Raw genomic sequence first — 16617 nt, 5'->3', positions numbered from 1 at the left:
CTTCAACTGTGGTAGTTTCCTAAATGGTGCAATAAATCCATGTAATATAGAATGCATACCTTCACAGTCCGACAAACTGTCAGAATTTGTTGGTGAGTCAGAACCTACTGGGCATTGTATACATGTTAACTGACCACTTTTATCCTGATATGACCCTGTTTCACAATTCTTACATGTGTCTGATGCTGTGTCGTAATAAGTTCCTGGCACACAATCTGATAATTTGATATACAGTGTAACTTCCGAATTCCGGAACTTCTGAAATCCGGAAACTTCTAAAAACCGAACAATTTTTTCGGTCCCGGTTTTCCCCCTTCTATTTTCTATTAATATAATACTTCTGAATTCCGGAACTTCTAAATTCTGAATTCCGGACGATATTTTAGTAAAATTAGAGTCAAATCAATGCAATTTTACCTCCAAAATCCGGAAATATCTAAAGGTGTGAAATACATTGTAAATCGAGAATGTTTACCCTGCAGGAAGATTTAATCTCCCTGTCAATTGTTTACTAATTAGCGGTGATCGTGTAATTGGACACGCGTTAAAATCACAAACTGAGAAATGGCATGTTTGAAGTGATGCGGTCAATTAAAGTAATTTACGGCGGTCAGTTAATTTGAAGTGTTTATTAGCGGATTGAATGACAATTAATTGGGACAATGTGTGCATCAAAAGTCTTTAGGGATTTTATTGCATTTGATGCACTAATTAATTAACTAGCATCGGACAATATGCAAGTTAAATTAAGTGTTAAATATCAATGTTTTCTTTTCCTTCACATCTTTATCTTGATTAAAAGACTATTATATATGATATAACAGTAATGGCCACATTTTCCTTGACATTTAGTGACATGTAATGGCTTAGTCTTGTCCACATTATCCGAAAACCTCTGAATTCCGGAAACCTCTGAAATCCGAACTTTTTGACAAGACCCATGAGTGTTCGGTTTTCAGAAGTTACACTGTATGAAAAAATTAGAACATTAAATAAATGATTCCCTCAATACTGACTTTCTAAATGATATAAGTATGAAAGAGTCTAACCCAACATTATATGAAAGTAGTCTGACCTCACTTTATACCATAGTCCGATACCTACAGCCAAACCATTAACATGTTATGTTACATGTTAACCCATTACTTCATGAGCATTTTGTGAAAAATGGCTGTTTTCATTGAAAAGTCTCCCGTTACAAGTTCAAATTGCTATAATACTATAAAAACTGCTTCAACACTAATCAAACTTGGCCCAATGTTGACTGGACCATTGCACTTGCAACAACATGCTCAGGCTTAAATTTTCTGTTACCATGGCAACGAGGGGACATCTCAAAATTGCCAAAAATCACTATTTTGCGTTGATTTTTTCCATCAAAATTGATTTCAAAGTGCTGCACTTTCTCAATGGATTGAGATAGAGTCAAATGCTTTTCAGCGTTGGTTACACATTACCTTATGACCAATCTGGGGTCATTTACAGCCTCTCACAAGTCCAAAATTTTTCTTGGCGATGAGGGGGACTCCGCCCCCTTCAAACCCCCCAAACAGAAGGGGGCACATCCCCCTTCTGGCAACCCCCTGATGTATCTTTTGGTTGGGGGGCCGCGCCGAAAAAGAGGTCACTTTTTTTAACAACATTTCTCAAACAAAAACAAGTGTTTGGGGCCTAAATAAGGCATTTTTTCATCATTTGAGACAACAAAAAGGGGGGGGGTGTGAAAAAGGCGTGTATATGAAGTAATGGGTTAACTGAAAATGATGAAAATACTTGAAATTACCCTAAATCGCGTTTTTTCATGTTTAAACATGGCCTGTCATATAAATTTGAAGAAAAATTGTTGTTTTGTAGATTTTTTTATTTTTTTCATTAACCCATTACTTCATGAGCATTTCGTGAAAAATGGCTGTTTTCATTGAAAAGTCTCCCGTTACAAGTTCAAATTGCTATAATACTATAAAAACTGCTTCAACACTAATCAAACTTGGCACAAATGTTGACTGGACCATTGCACTTGCAACAACATGCTCAGGCTTAAATTTTCTGTTACCATGGCAACGAGGGGACATCTCAAAATTGCCAAAAATCACTATTTTGCGTTGATTTTTTCCATCAAAATTGATTTCAAAGTGCTGCACTTTCTCAATGGATTGAGATAGAGTCAAATGCTTTTCAGCGTTGGTTACACGTTACCTTATGACCAATCTGGGGTCATTTACAGCCTCTCACAAGTCCAAAATTTTTCTTGGCGATGAGGGGGACTCCGCCCCCCTTCAAACCCCCCAAACAGAAGGGGGCACATCCCCCTTATGGCAACCCCCTGATGTATCTTTTGGATGGGGGCCGCGCCGAAAAAGAGGTCACTTTTTTTAACAACATTTCTCAAACAAAAAAAGTGTTTGGGGCCTAAATAAGGCATTTTTTCATCATTTGAGACAACAAAAAGGGGGGGGGTGAAAAAGGCGTTAAAAGGCGTGTATATGAAGTAATGGGTTAACTGAAAATGATGAAAATACTTGAAATTACCCTAAATCGCGTTTTTTCATGTTTAAACATGGCCTGTCATATAAATTTGAAGAAAAATTGTTGTTTTGTAGATTTTTTTATTTTTTTCATTAACCCATTACTTCATGAGCATTTTGTGAAAAATGGCTGTTTTCATTGAAAAGTCTCCCGTTACAAGTTCAAATTGCTATAATACTATAAAAACTGCTTCAACACTAATCAAACTTGGCACAAATGTTGACTGGACCATTGCACTTGCAACAACATGCTCAGGCTTAAAGTTTCTGTTACCATGGCAACAAGGGGACATCTCAAAATTGCCAAAAATCACTATTTTGCGTTGATTTTTTCCATCAAAATTGATTTCAAAGTGCTGCACTTTCTCAATGGATTGAGATAGAGTCAAATGCTTTTCAGCGTTGGTTACACGTTACCTTATGATCAATCTGGGGTCATTTACAGCCTCTCACAAGTCCAAAATTTTTCTTGGCGATGAGGGGGACTCCGCCCCCCTTCAAACCCCCCAAACAGAAGGGGGCACATCCCCCTTATGGCAACCCCCTGATGTATCTTTTGGTTGGGGGGCCGCGCCGAAAAAGAGGTCACTTTTTTTAACAACATTTCTCAAACAAAAACAAGTGTTTGGGGCCTAAATAAGGCATTTTTTCATCATTTGAGACAACAAAAAGGGGGGGGGGGGGTGAAAAAGGCGTTAAAAGGCGTGTATATGAAGTAATGGGTTAATCAACTGTGGGTATCAAATGATGACTTCACACATGTACTAGTGGTGCCTTATTTTCAGCTTTTTTATATTAAAACTCTAAACCCTTAGCCAGCTGTTACCAGTAAGACCAGTGACACCTAGAAGGCTAGATTAACTTGTATATCTGTGTGTTGGCTGATCATGGTCTGCACAGTGTTGCCTATTCAGTCACTTAATAATTTGTAATGAAATTTTCTGTGAAAAAATGATGAATGGCTTAGTCCAGATTGAAAGATGGACATTTAGCCAGTTTAAGACATTTTGTGTTGTAAAAGTTAAAATAACAAATTTAAGTAACAAAAATAAGGAAACAGTTTTACATAATAAAACTTAGATTAATATATTATAGGTTTAAGAAATGCACAAATATTTACAATCAAATGGTGGTAGTTTAACGATTGTTCAAGCAAAAGATAGCTGAAATTTTAATTTCTTATTTCGAAGTCCTTCCCCATTAGAAATTTAGTATGGGCCATTCCTGCATTTTTTGATACAGTGTTTAAGTTACAACAACATTTTTGATGTCAATAAAAACTTCTGACTTTACTACAAAAAATATACTCCAGATAACTTTAAAGTGTGTAGAATCTCCTACCAATGAAATTAGCATGACAAAGTCTAAGCTTCCTCTCAAGAAAGCATTTTACACCGCTGTCAAGATTCAAATCCATAGGAAATAAACAGTAAATGGATAACTACAAATGTACCTAAACCATGAGATAAAAACCCAAAGGAAATAAACAGTAAATGGATAACTACAAATGATCCTTACTATGAAATTTACACTCACAAAGGAAATAATGGATAATTACAAATGATTCTAACTATGCAATTTAAACCTAAAGAAAATGAACAGTAAATGGATAACTACAAATGATTCTAACTTTGAGATTTAAACCCAAAAGGAAATGAACAGTAAATGGATAACTACAAATTATTCTTACTATGAGATTAAAACACAAAGGAAATAAACAGTAAATGGATAACTACAAATGATCCTAAACTATAATATCTAAACCCAAAGGAAATGAACAGTAAATGAATAACTACAAATGATCCTAATATGAGATTTAAACCCAAAAGAAATGAACAGTAAAATAATGGATAACTACAAATTATTCTTACTATGAGATTAAAACACAAAGAAAATAAACAGTAAATGGATAACTACAAATGATCCTAATATGAGATTTAAACCCAAAAGAAATGAACAGTAAATGGATAACTACAAATTATTCTTACTATGAGATTAAAACACAAAGGAAATAAACAGTAAATGGATAACTACAAATGATCCTAAACTATAATATTTAAACCCAAAGGAAATGAACAGTAAATGAATAACTACAAATGATCCTAATATGAGATTTAAACCCAAAAGAAATGAACAGTAAATGGATAACTACAAATCACCCTAAACTATTATATTTTAACCCAAAGGAAATAAACAGTAAATGGGTAACTACAAATGATCCTAAACTGTGATATTTTAACCCAAAGGAAATAAACAGTAAATGAATAACTACAAATGACCCTAACTATGAGATTCAAATCCAGAGGAAATGAACTGCAAAAAGTCATCCTAATTTCACCAATGGGGAGCTAAAATAAAACAATAATTCACTCACTACAACCAGCTTCATCACTACTGTCAGCACATGTCACAGCATTGTCACACCTTCCTTCCCAATCTACACATCCAGTCCCAGTTAAACATTTCCACTGTCCTGGTAAACAGCTAGTTGCTGCAAAGAGATGTTAGTACATGTATATTCATGTTATGTATGTGGATAACAAAACATGACACTTCATGGATGATTGACTTCAAGAAATCACAAGACCTCACCTGTTAACCTGCTGTAACCAAGTGATTAGCCTTTAAATGCCACAAATATAGAATCAGGCCAGCCTGCACAGTGCACACGTATAGAATCAGACCAGCCTTCGCAGTGCACACAAGCTCTATACTGATGGTAGGTCAATTTTGCATTTTATAATATTCAAATCCCTTAATTTCCAAATGTATTGTTCCAATTTCAAAGTTATGGGCTAATCCATTACTCAAATTTAGTGGGTTTTGGGATATGTATATCATTTCTACAGGAATTCGCTGGAACAAGTGAGGCACATAACTAGAATCAGTCATACCATTGTCAATGAAAACAAAATGGCATAATGACTGCTGTTTGCAACAATTACTGTAGGGGCAAAACAAACATTATGGTGTATGTTTCTGCAGGTTTTAAATCTGCGGTCTCTTTGCCATCTGCAGAAATAGCAGAAGTAAATATTCTGCAAAAATTAGAAATAAGAACTTGTACATTAACCCTCACCTAGTGGCTTTTGTTAAATTACCACAAAACCATATATATTTGGTCATAAAACTGGTTAAAAATCTATATAACTATAATATACCATACCTTGACAATCTGACTCTTTCGTTGAACGAATGGACTGTGTTGACTTTCCGACGTCACAAATTTTACAATTTTCCTCATATTTAGTATTCTGATATTCTCCAGTAGGACATGGAACACAAGTTTTACTAGTATCATCCCATTCTTCACCTTCTACACAAGGAGCTGTAATATTTTATTGTGAAAAAACGATAAAAAATTTCAAGAAATGAATTTGTTAAGAAGTTCTCTCACACATTAGAAAGCCTTATACTCATTTGAAATAGTAGCAGTTGGAACATTTCAACACATGGAAAGGTAGTTAAAACACTCGGCTGTGTAATTAACACATACAAGATGATCGGTAATTATCTTTCGACCAAGAAAGGTGTGAAAAATGTCTCGAGATGGAAGGTGTCGAATAGTCGAAGGACTTTGACTTATTTATGGTAAATTGAGCCCGATTTATTCTATACAGACCGCAAAAAACTTCGACACATCGAAAATTCAACACATAAAATTTTGACTCATATATAGGTTTTTATAAAGAATATAATTATAGGTTGAAAAATCGGGACTTTCATTTTACTTCGTCAATAATCATAGTTTGACTCATAGAAGTTCTTCTGTATTTATAACATTAGTTGTTAAATCAAATAAACAAGTTTGAAGTGTTTAACTCAATGTGGAGACTAGCCACAGGTGTGCCTCCCTTCATTATAACAAGCACTCTGGCATTATTACACGGAACCACTAATGTACCAAAATTGCATGGTTGGATTGGTAAAAAACATGACAAAATCAAAAGTCGCTGGACAGAATTTGACCCTACAGTGGTAATGGGCAAGTGGTTCGAGACTTGCAACCTTGACCACTCTGCCAAGGAGTTTGTGATTTTAACTGATATACGTACGTCTACACTGGCTTGCTAGCGTGGATTCTGTAAACAAAGTAATCCATCCATCACTACATGGGATACATTGAAGCGCTGACGGGTTTGGTTGATAAAAGCCAATCTCGCACTTTATGCAAACCCTCTTATCCTTTGACCAGTAATTACCGGCAGTACAATATGCTGAAATATCAAGGATACAATGTAATTGAAAAAAATTCAAATAACTTTCACAGTCAGATTTTTTACCATTTTTTTTTTGGATAAAAAAATCTCTTTTTTTTTAGGTTTGGCACATTCTAAATATTGCAAAGATTTACACTTGCTAAGTATTTAAATGATATTAAAATAATGTTATCCAGACAAAAAATACTGCATTTAAAACTGTAATAGGTAGTTTCCCAAGTTCAGACAAGAATATCAACTTTATCAATGTACACAACAAACATACAAACTAAATCATTGAAAAAATAAAACTGAAAATAATTTTTGAAACTTTTAAATCTGTCTACACAAATAACTTGTGTGCAAAATTTCAGATCATTTACTTACTCCATTTTTCCAGAATAATCATTTTTATAGGGCAAAAGAATCATGTGAAATATCAATTCTGTTCTAAGTGCCCAAGTTGATGTACCGGGTATGTAAGATTTTTTAAATCTTAAGTGTAAGATATTAGGCTTTCGGACCTTAGATGAGCTCATCATTACACATTTCACTTACATATACACTCAGTTGAACTCATCATTACACATTTCACTTACATATACACTCAGTTGAGCTCATCATTACACATTTTACTTACATTATACACTCAGTTGAGCTCATCATTTCACATTTTACTTACATTATACACTTAGTTGAGCTCATCATTACACATTTCACTCACATTATACACTCAGTTGAGCTCATCATTTCACATTTCACTCACATTATACACTCAGTAGAGCTCATCATTACACATTTCACTTACATTATACACTCAGTTGAGCTCATCATTACACATTTCACTTACATTATACACTCAGTACAGCTCATCCTTACACATTTCACTCACATTATACACTCAGTAGAGCTCATCATTACACATTTCACTCACATTATACACTCAGTTGAGCTCATCATTACACATTTCACTCACATTATACCTCAGTAAACTCATCATTACACATTTCACTTACATTATACACTCAGTAGAGCTCATCATTACACATTTCACTTACATTATACACTTAGTAGAGCTCATCATTACACATTTCACTTACATTATACACTCAGTTGAGCTCATCATTTCACATTTCACTCACATTATACACTCAGTAGAGCTCATCATTACACATTTCACTCACATTATACACTTAGTTGAGCTCATCATTACACATTTCACTTACATTATACACTTAGTTGAGCTCATCATTACACATTTCACTTACATTATACACTCAGTTGAGCTTATCATTACACACTTCACTTACATTATACACTCAGTAGAGCTCATCATTACACATTTCACTCACATTATACACTTAGTTGAGCTCATCATTACACATTTCACTTACATTATACACTTAGTTGAGCTCATCATTACACATTTCACTTACATATACACTCGGTAAACTCATCATTACACATTTCACTTACATTATACACTCAGTTGAGCTCATCATTACACATTTCACTTACATTATACACTCAGTTGAGCTCATCATTACACATTTCACTTACATTATACACTCGGTAAACTCATCATTACACATTTCACTTACATTATACACTCAGTTGAGCTCATCATTACACATTTCACTTACATTATACACTCGGTAAACTCATCATTACACATTTCACTTACAGATACACTCAGTAGAGCTCATCATTACACATTTCACTTACATTATACACTTAGTAGAGCTCATCATTACACATTTCACTTACATATACACTCAGTAAACTCATCATTACACATTTCACTTACATTATACACTCAGTAGAGCTCATCATTACACATTTCACTTACATTATACACTTAGTTGAGCTCATCATTACACATTTCACTTACATATACACTCAGTAAACTCATCATTACACATTTCACTTACATTATACACTCAGTTGAGCTCATCATTACACATTTCACTTACATTATACACTCAGTTGAACTCATCATTTCACATTTCACTTACATTATACACTCAGTAGAGCTCATCATTACACATTTCACTTACATTATACACTCAGTACAGCTCATCCTTACACATTTCACTCACATTATACACTCAGTAGAGCTCATCATTACACATTTCACTCACATTATACACTCAGTTGAGCTCATCATTACACATTTCACTCACATTATACACTCAGTAAACTCATCATTACACATTTCACTTACATTATACACTCAGTAGAGCTCATCATTACACATTTCACTTACATTATACACTTAGTAGAGCTCATCATTACACATTTCACTTACATTATACACTCAGTTGAGCTCATCATTTCACATTTCACTCACATTATACACTCAGTAGAGCTCATCATTACACATTTCACTCACATTATACACTTAGTTGAGCTCAATATTACACATTTCACTTACATTATACACTTAGTTGAGCTCATCATTACACATTTCACTTACATATACACTCAGTTGAGCTCATCATTACACATTTCACTTACATTATACACTAAGTTGAGCTCATCATTACACATTTCACTTACATATACACTCAGTTGAGCTCATCATTACACATTTCACTTACATTATACACTCAGTTGAGCTCATCATTACACATTTCACTTACATTATACACTCAGTAGAGCTCATCATTACACATTTCACTTACATTATACACTTAGTAGAGCTCATCATTACACACTTCACTTACATTATACACTCAGTAGAGCTCATCATTACACATTTCACTTACATTATACACTCAGTACAGCTCATCATTACACATTTCACTTACATTATACACTCAGTAGAGCTCATCATTACACATTTCACTTACATTATACACTCAGTTGAGCTTATCATTACACATTTCACTTACATTATACACTTAGTAGAGCTCATCATTACACATTTCACTTACATTATACACTCAGTAGAGCTCATCATTACACATTTCACTTACATTATACACTCAGTACAGCTCATCATTACACATTTCACTTACATTATACACTTAGTAGAGCTCATCATTACACACTTCACTTACATTATACACTCAGTTGAGCTCATCATTACACATTTCACTCACATTATACACTCAGTAAACTCATCATTACACATTTCACTCACATTATACACTCAGTTGAGCTCATCATTACACATTTCACTTACATTATACACTCAGTTGAGCACATCATTACACATTTCACTTACATTATACATTCAGTTGAGCTCATCATTACACATTTCACTTACATTATACACTCAGTTGAGCTCATCATTACACATTTCACTTACATTATACACTCAGTTTAGCTTATCATTACACCTTTCACTTACATCATACACTCAATTGAGCTCATCATTACACATTTCACTTACATTATGCACTCAGTTGAGCTCATCATTACACATTTCACTTACATTATACACTCAGTAGAGCTCATCATTACACATTTCACTTACATTATACACTCAGTAGAGCTCATCATTACACAATTCACTTACATTATACACTCAGTTGAGCTTATCATTACACATTTCACTTACATTATACACTTAGTAGAGCTCATCATTACACATTTCACTTACATTATACACTCAGTAGAGCTCATCATTACACATTTCACTTACATTATACACTCAGTACAGCTCATCATTACACATTTCACTCACATTATACACTCAGTAGAGCTCATCATTACACATTTCACTTACATTATACACTCAGTTGAGCTCATCATTACACATTTCACTTACATTATACACTCAGTTGAGCTCATCATTACACATTTCACTTACATTATACACTCAGTTGAGCTCATCATTACACATTTCACTTACATTATACACTCAGTAGAGCTCATCATTACACATTTCACTTACATTATACACTTAGTAGAGCTCATCATTACACACTTCACTTACATTATACACTCAGTAAACTCATCATTACACATTTCACTTACATTATACACTCAGTTGAGCTCATCATTACACATTTCACTTACATTATACACTTAGTAGAGCTCATCATTACACACTTCACTTACATTATACACTCAGTAAACTCATCATTACACATTTCACTTACATTATACACTCAGTTGAGCTTATCATTACACATTTCACTTACATTATACACTTAGTAGAGCTCATCATTACACATTTCACTTACATTATACACTCAGTTGAGCTCATCATTACACATCATTTCACTTACATTATACACTCAGTTGAGCTCATCATTACACATTTCACTTACATTATACACTCAGTAGAGCACATCATTACACATTTCACTTACATATACACTCAGTAGAGCACATCATTACACATTTCACTTACATTATACACTTAGTAGAGCTCATCATTACACATTTCACTTACATTATACACTCAGTAGAGCTCATCATTACACATTTCACTCACATTATACACTCAGTTGAGCTCATCATTACACATTTCACTTACATTATACACTCAGTAGAGCTCATCATTACACATTTCACTCACATTATACACTCAGTTGAGCTCATCATTACACATTTCACTTACATTATACACTCAGTTGAGCTCATCATTACACATTTCACTTACATTATACACTCAGTAGAGCTCATCATTACACATTTCACTTACATTATACACTCAGTTGAGCTCATCATTACACATTTCACTTACATATACACTCAGTTGAGCTCATCATTACACATTTCACTTACATATACACTCAGTTGAGCTCATCATTACACATTTCACTTACATATACACTCAGTTGAGCTCATCATTACACATTTCACTTACATATACACTCAGTTGAGCTCATCATTACACATTTCACTTACATTATACACTCAGTTGAGCTCATCATTACACATTTCACTTACATATACACTCAGTGGAGCTCATCATTACACATTTCACTTACAATATACACTCAGTTGAGCTCATAATTAAACATTTCACTTACATTATACACTTAGTTGTGAGTTCATCAATACACATTTCAGTTACATTATACACTCAGTTGAGCTCATAATTACACATTTCACTTACATATACACTCGGCCTCTGATGTTGCTGTATCTGTTGTGGTATACAATCCAGGGGGACAATCTTGACAAATGTTATGTTTAGTTCTATCTCGATGTTTTTGGTATCCACATTTATCACATCTATCTAAGACTGCATTATAGGTATACCCACTTGTACACGGATCTATGGACAATTAGAGAAAAAAAATATTTTTTACAATTTCATGTCCTGGGAAAAATCTTCTAACAAAATTTTAAAAAAATTATTTATCTAAGCTTATTGAAAAAAAAATTGTCCCCTTTTTTTAACCATCTACAATTAGCTTTTTTGGGTTTTTATTTTCCCTATAAGGAACAAGGGACGACCCCCAGTAGGTCAAAAACCCCTTTATCCATAAATTTAAAGGCAAACACCCTTCGGCACTAGAACAATGCCCTGCTTTATTGCAATATGTAATACTTTTTGCCATATCTAATATATCTTGTGTTGATTAATGAGTATTTTTTTTATCTTAGCTATGTCTTTAACAAGAGCATTGCATTCGGTGTTAAAACTTGTCTGTTAAGGGCAATGATTATAAGCCATATTTTCACATAACATTTAAGTATAAAAAGTGGCATAACTTTAAAAATATATAGCTTTCATAATTATGCCCCTTGTCTAACAGCTGCATCTTATATCTTATAATAATTAGCAAGTTTAATGTTGGTAACTTTTAAGTTTAAATAATTTCTAATATTAAAATACAATATTCTCCTTCATTTTCACACTGAATATACATGTATATAAATATTACCAATGCAATTTTGCTGGCTTGTAGATTTTGGGAAATTTGTGGTGTAGCCAGGTAAACATTGAACACATGAATCTTTGTTGCGTTCACTCTGATATGTTCCTTTAGCACAGTCTGTACACTGGCTGGTTGCTTCATTCCAATATGTCCCGGGCTCACACTCACCTAGAAAATATACAATACAGCATATGTTAAAAAGATTTATAAAATAAATTACATGTATTATGTAATGGAAAAAAGTGTTTGGAATTGGTAATGGATTTGTGTATAGTCTATACAAATAAACCAGTATTTAAACTTGATTGTGTTAAAAGCTATAAACTTATTTAAACACTCTTGAATCCGTTCCTGGAACCAACCAATATTAGGTAATAAGTTTAAAGTTTCTTGCTCATTTTAAACATGCTTGCCTTTTATGGAATTTAAAAATAAATATTTTTTTTTTTAACATTATTTTTCAATGCAAAATCATTTATTTTCAATTTTAGGCCCCCCCTTTAGAACCACCACCTTAAAAAAGCCCTTTTTAAAAAACCTCCCCCCAAGAAACAAATTAATTAAAAAACATGTTTTTTTCTATTTTTTTTGTTTTTCATTTTTTAAAAAAATTTTTTAAAAATTTTGTATAACCCCGGGGCGATCCACCCAACAGCTTTCCTGGATAACTAAATTTTTAATTACCAATTCTTCCAAGTGACCGTTATAAAATAACAATTTTCTTAAACAGCAAAAAGACCCAAAGACTAGACTCAATGGAAGATCAAATTTCACGAAAATTTTCTAAAAACTGCAAATAATTTGGGACATTTAAAACCTACATGGGGGAAATTAGTCCCAAGTTTTTATGTATAATTAAAAACAAAACAATCAACTTACCAACACAAGAATCTTCGGAAATTTGCCCTGTATTTTCAGTAGTTTTGCCGCTATCACAAGCCTTACATTGTTTCTGATACTCTTCATCCTGGTAAAACCCTATCTTACAAGGTTCACATTGACCAGTGACATCATTCCATTCAGTTCCCACATCACACAGTGCTGAAAGCATATCCACAAACAATATCCATTTTGTTTTTGAATATAAAACTGGCAAGTTTCCAATAACCAAACTACAAAAATAGAAATCTTAAATGTTCAACTTAATTTACATGCTTTTGAAGAAAAGAAGGTTATTGAATGAGTGTAAGTTGAATAAAATTATATTATGCTAGTCTCTGGCGAGCATGATAATATTCTATACAACAAGTTCAGTATATTCAGACGAATATAATAATCTATTTATCATATACCCAAAAAAGAGACTGTTTAAAGTGAAAAAGAATCATTTTTCATGGGCCTGACTTTAGTGTAATGCTTACATTCAGCGGGTCTGTATACTATGTAAAACACAAATTACGTCATGTCAAAATATATGCACTGCCCTGCAATACCATATTTACGGATTTACAAAAGCAGCATGGATATGTGATGTAAATCAAATATACTTTTCTGCAACCCAGGCTAAAAAGAAATATCTAAAAGTAATAAAACAGTAATAACGTAATACGTACGACGACAATCGTCTGCTGTCTCTGCACCCTCAAACAATGTAATAAAGTTTTTCTGGCATGGAGTACATTGTAGCTGCACCCCATTTGTACGGTAATAATTCTTGTCACATGGTTTGCATGTGCCATCAACCTGTAACTCGAACCCATTTGGACATATATCTGAAATTTAAGAAAACAAAACAATCTTAACCCCTTAGAAAGCTACTGTTCATAACATACAAATTACATGTGTATGTAAATGTAAAAAGCTTTATTAAAGAAAAAAAGGTGTAAGGTGCAAACAAATTTGCCCTATTTGCTTAATTTTAACATAAAATGATATCTGAAGAAAAAAAGGCAAAGTCTGCTTCATACAATTGGTATTTTCCAGTGAATATGTTTCCAAAAACTATCTGTTTATAATGTACCACAGTAAAATTCTTTTTTCCTACAAATGACTGTTTTTTTGTGTGTTTTTTTCTCTTAATCTTAATTTACTATTATGAGAGGGACACACATCCTTAAACTTTAACTTTTTGAAAAAAATTTCCAAGGCCCATTTAGCCCCCAAAATGCTTTTTCTTTCATTCCTCAAAACTATTTTGGTATATTTCTGGGGAAAAAACACTCATTGGCCATAAAGCTAAACCATCGTGAGCTTATTTTGCTTTTTGGTAATAAGTACAGTCAATGCAGTGATCAAGAATTTTGTATGAAAATCAAAGTACCATTTATTTTATATTTTGCTACTTTTATGAAAATAAAATCCATATTAAATGATACTAACGTCAGGTGATAAGCATCTAACATGCTTTAAATCCATTATTAAAACATTACTAAACACATGTTTGCCCCATAATTATAGAGAGAGAAAATAATATTCATTTCTGAGGCATAACATGCCTTTAAAATATGACAATGTATTGAAATACGCTTAAAAGGTTTAAACTAAATGATGACATTTTATATCCCTGCTGTTGTATAACATTATGCCTATGAGCACATTTCATACTTACCAATACACTGAGAAGATTGACTTGCTCCAACGTTGGCTGTTGTCCGCCCAGTCGGACAATCTACACAATCGTACTTGTATTTGTTTGGTTGGTACTCTCCTTTTACACATGGTGAACACTTGGTACCATCCCAGTAATTACCCTCAGTGCAGTCAGCTGGAAAATATGGTAATCTTACATAGTGTTTTTGTTTTGTAATCTAAATTATAGGAACTATCACAGGACAAATAGATCAAAACCAACACAATTTTAAATATCAATACATGTTTTGCTTTATTTGCTTCGTCAGTTCTATCATAGAAATATGTAAATCATCATCAGCGTTCAGTCAGAAAAAAATCATAACTGAAGTTTGTAACTAAAATAAACGCTAACTTACGAACACACTCAGAGCTCCCTGTTCCTTCAGTTGTGAAGCCACCTGGACATTCAGTACAGATAGTGCTAGGTGGTATCTTGGCAAACCCAACTTTACACGGACCACAAGAACCATCAGGTTGAAGCTCTTCTCCAGCAACTGTACATGGATCTGCAATTTATGAAGTGTGACCTATATATAAATTCTACAAAATACATGCCCATCGTGACCTATTTCAACTGATTAAAAGGTCTACAAATATAACAAAGAAATTTGGTTTGTTAGATGTAAAATTTCCTAAAATTTAGAGTGGCTTACAATGAATTATAAAATAACACCTCATGACAAAGTTATGACAAAGACATCCGGTGTTAAGTCTGTGAACTATATTTTTATCTTTCGTTCAGAACTAACAAATATCCTCTATAAGTACATACATGTAAGTAGGGTAATAATAGTGTATAATATTGTAACAGCCTACCTTCACAGTCTGACATTTCATCAGAGCCAGTTGAAGAAACAGCGGTTCCAGTCGGACATTGCACACAGACATATTTGTAAGGTTCTGATTGGTAGCTATTTATAGGACATGGCTCGCATCTACTAGTCTGCCTGTTGTAATACTGACCAACTACACAGTTTGCTGGGGAAAAAAAAACAACATAGAAAAACAAGAGCACCGCTAGGCGGAGCATTATATGCCCGAAAGTGTTTTTTTTTTTATATTAAGGATGAAGCATTTGTAAGACATTACATAAATTAAATAAAGTAGTACCTCCTTCCAATAGCAATCCTCCTATAAAGTTTGAATATTGTGGGCCAAAAAGAAATTAAGTTATGCTGCAGAAACTGTTTTCAGTTTTAAAGTAATAGTGACCTTGACCTTTGACCTTGTGACTTTAAAAACGATCAGGGTCTTCTACCCAATATGGACAATCATCCAATGAAGTTTGAATATTATGGGCCCAGTAGACCTTAAGTTATGCTCCGGAAACTGTTTTCAGTTTAAAAGTAATAGTGACCTTGACCTTTGATCGTGTGACCACAAAATCAATAGGGGTCTCCTACCCAATATGGACAATCATCCTATGAAGTTTGAATATTGTAGGCCAAACGGAACTTAAGTTATGCTCTGGAAACTGTT

The 16617-nt window shown here is 33.5% G+C and overlaps 1 protein-coding gene across 1 annotated transcript in view; it reads right to left on the bottom strand.

Annotated features, from left to right (window-relative positions):
- Positions 1 to 16617, bottom strand: part of LOC132721435 (uncharacterized) — a gene marked incomplete at its 3' end in the record, with an annotated part of 142290 nt that overhangs the window by 6326 nt on the left and 119347 nt on the right. The window contains exons 71-81 of the mRNA XM_060705741.1: positions 15955 to 16116; positions 15495 to 15644; positions 15116 to 15271; positions 14121 to 14279; positions 13447 to 13608; positions 12574 to 12735; positions 11799 to 11960; positions 6581 to 6742; positions 5692 to 5853; positions 4900 to 5016; positions 60 to 215 (exon numbers count right to left, since the gene is read on the bottom strand). Coding sequence (XP_060561724.1) covers positions 60 to 215; positions 4900 to 5016; positions 5692 to 5853; positions 6581 to 6742; positions 11799 to 11960; positions 12574 to 12735; positions 13447 to 13608; positions 14121 to 14279; positions 15116 to 15271; positions 15495 to 15644; positions 15955 to 16116 — 1710 coding nt within the window. The remainder of the gene's footprint in view (positions 1 to 59; positions 216 to 4899; positions 5017 to 5691; positions 5854 to 6580; positions 6743 to 11798; positions 11961 to 12573; positions 12736 to 13446; positions 13609 to 14120; positions 14280 to 15115; positions 15272 to 15494; positions 15645 to 15954; positions 16117 to 16617) is intronic.

Source organism: Ruditapes philippinarum, unplaced genomic scaffold (assembly GCF_026571515.1).
Source record: "Ruditapes philippinarum isolate M1 unplaced genomic scaffold, ASM2657151v2 ctg2817_1_1_1_1, whole genome shotgun sequence".
In the NCBI taxonomy this organism is placed as follows: Eukaryota; Metazoa; Mollusca; class Bivalvia; order Venerida; family Veneridae; genus Ruditapes; species Ruditapes philippinarum.
The sequence above is the reverse complement of the archived record's forward strand: the minus strand, read 5'-3'. Positions and strand labels throughout refer to the sequence as shown.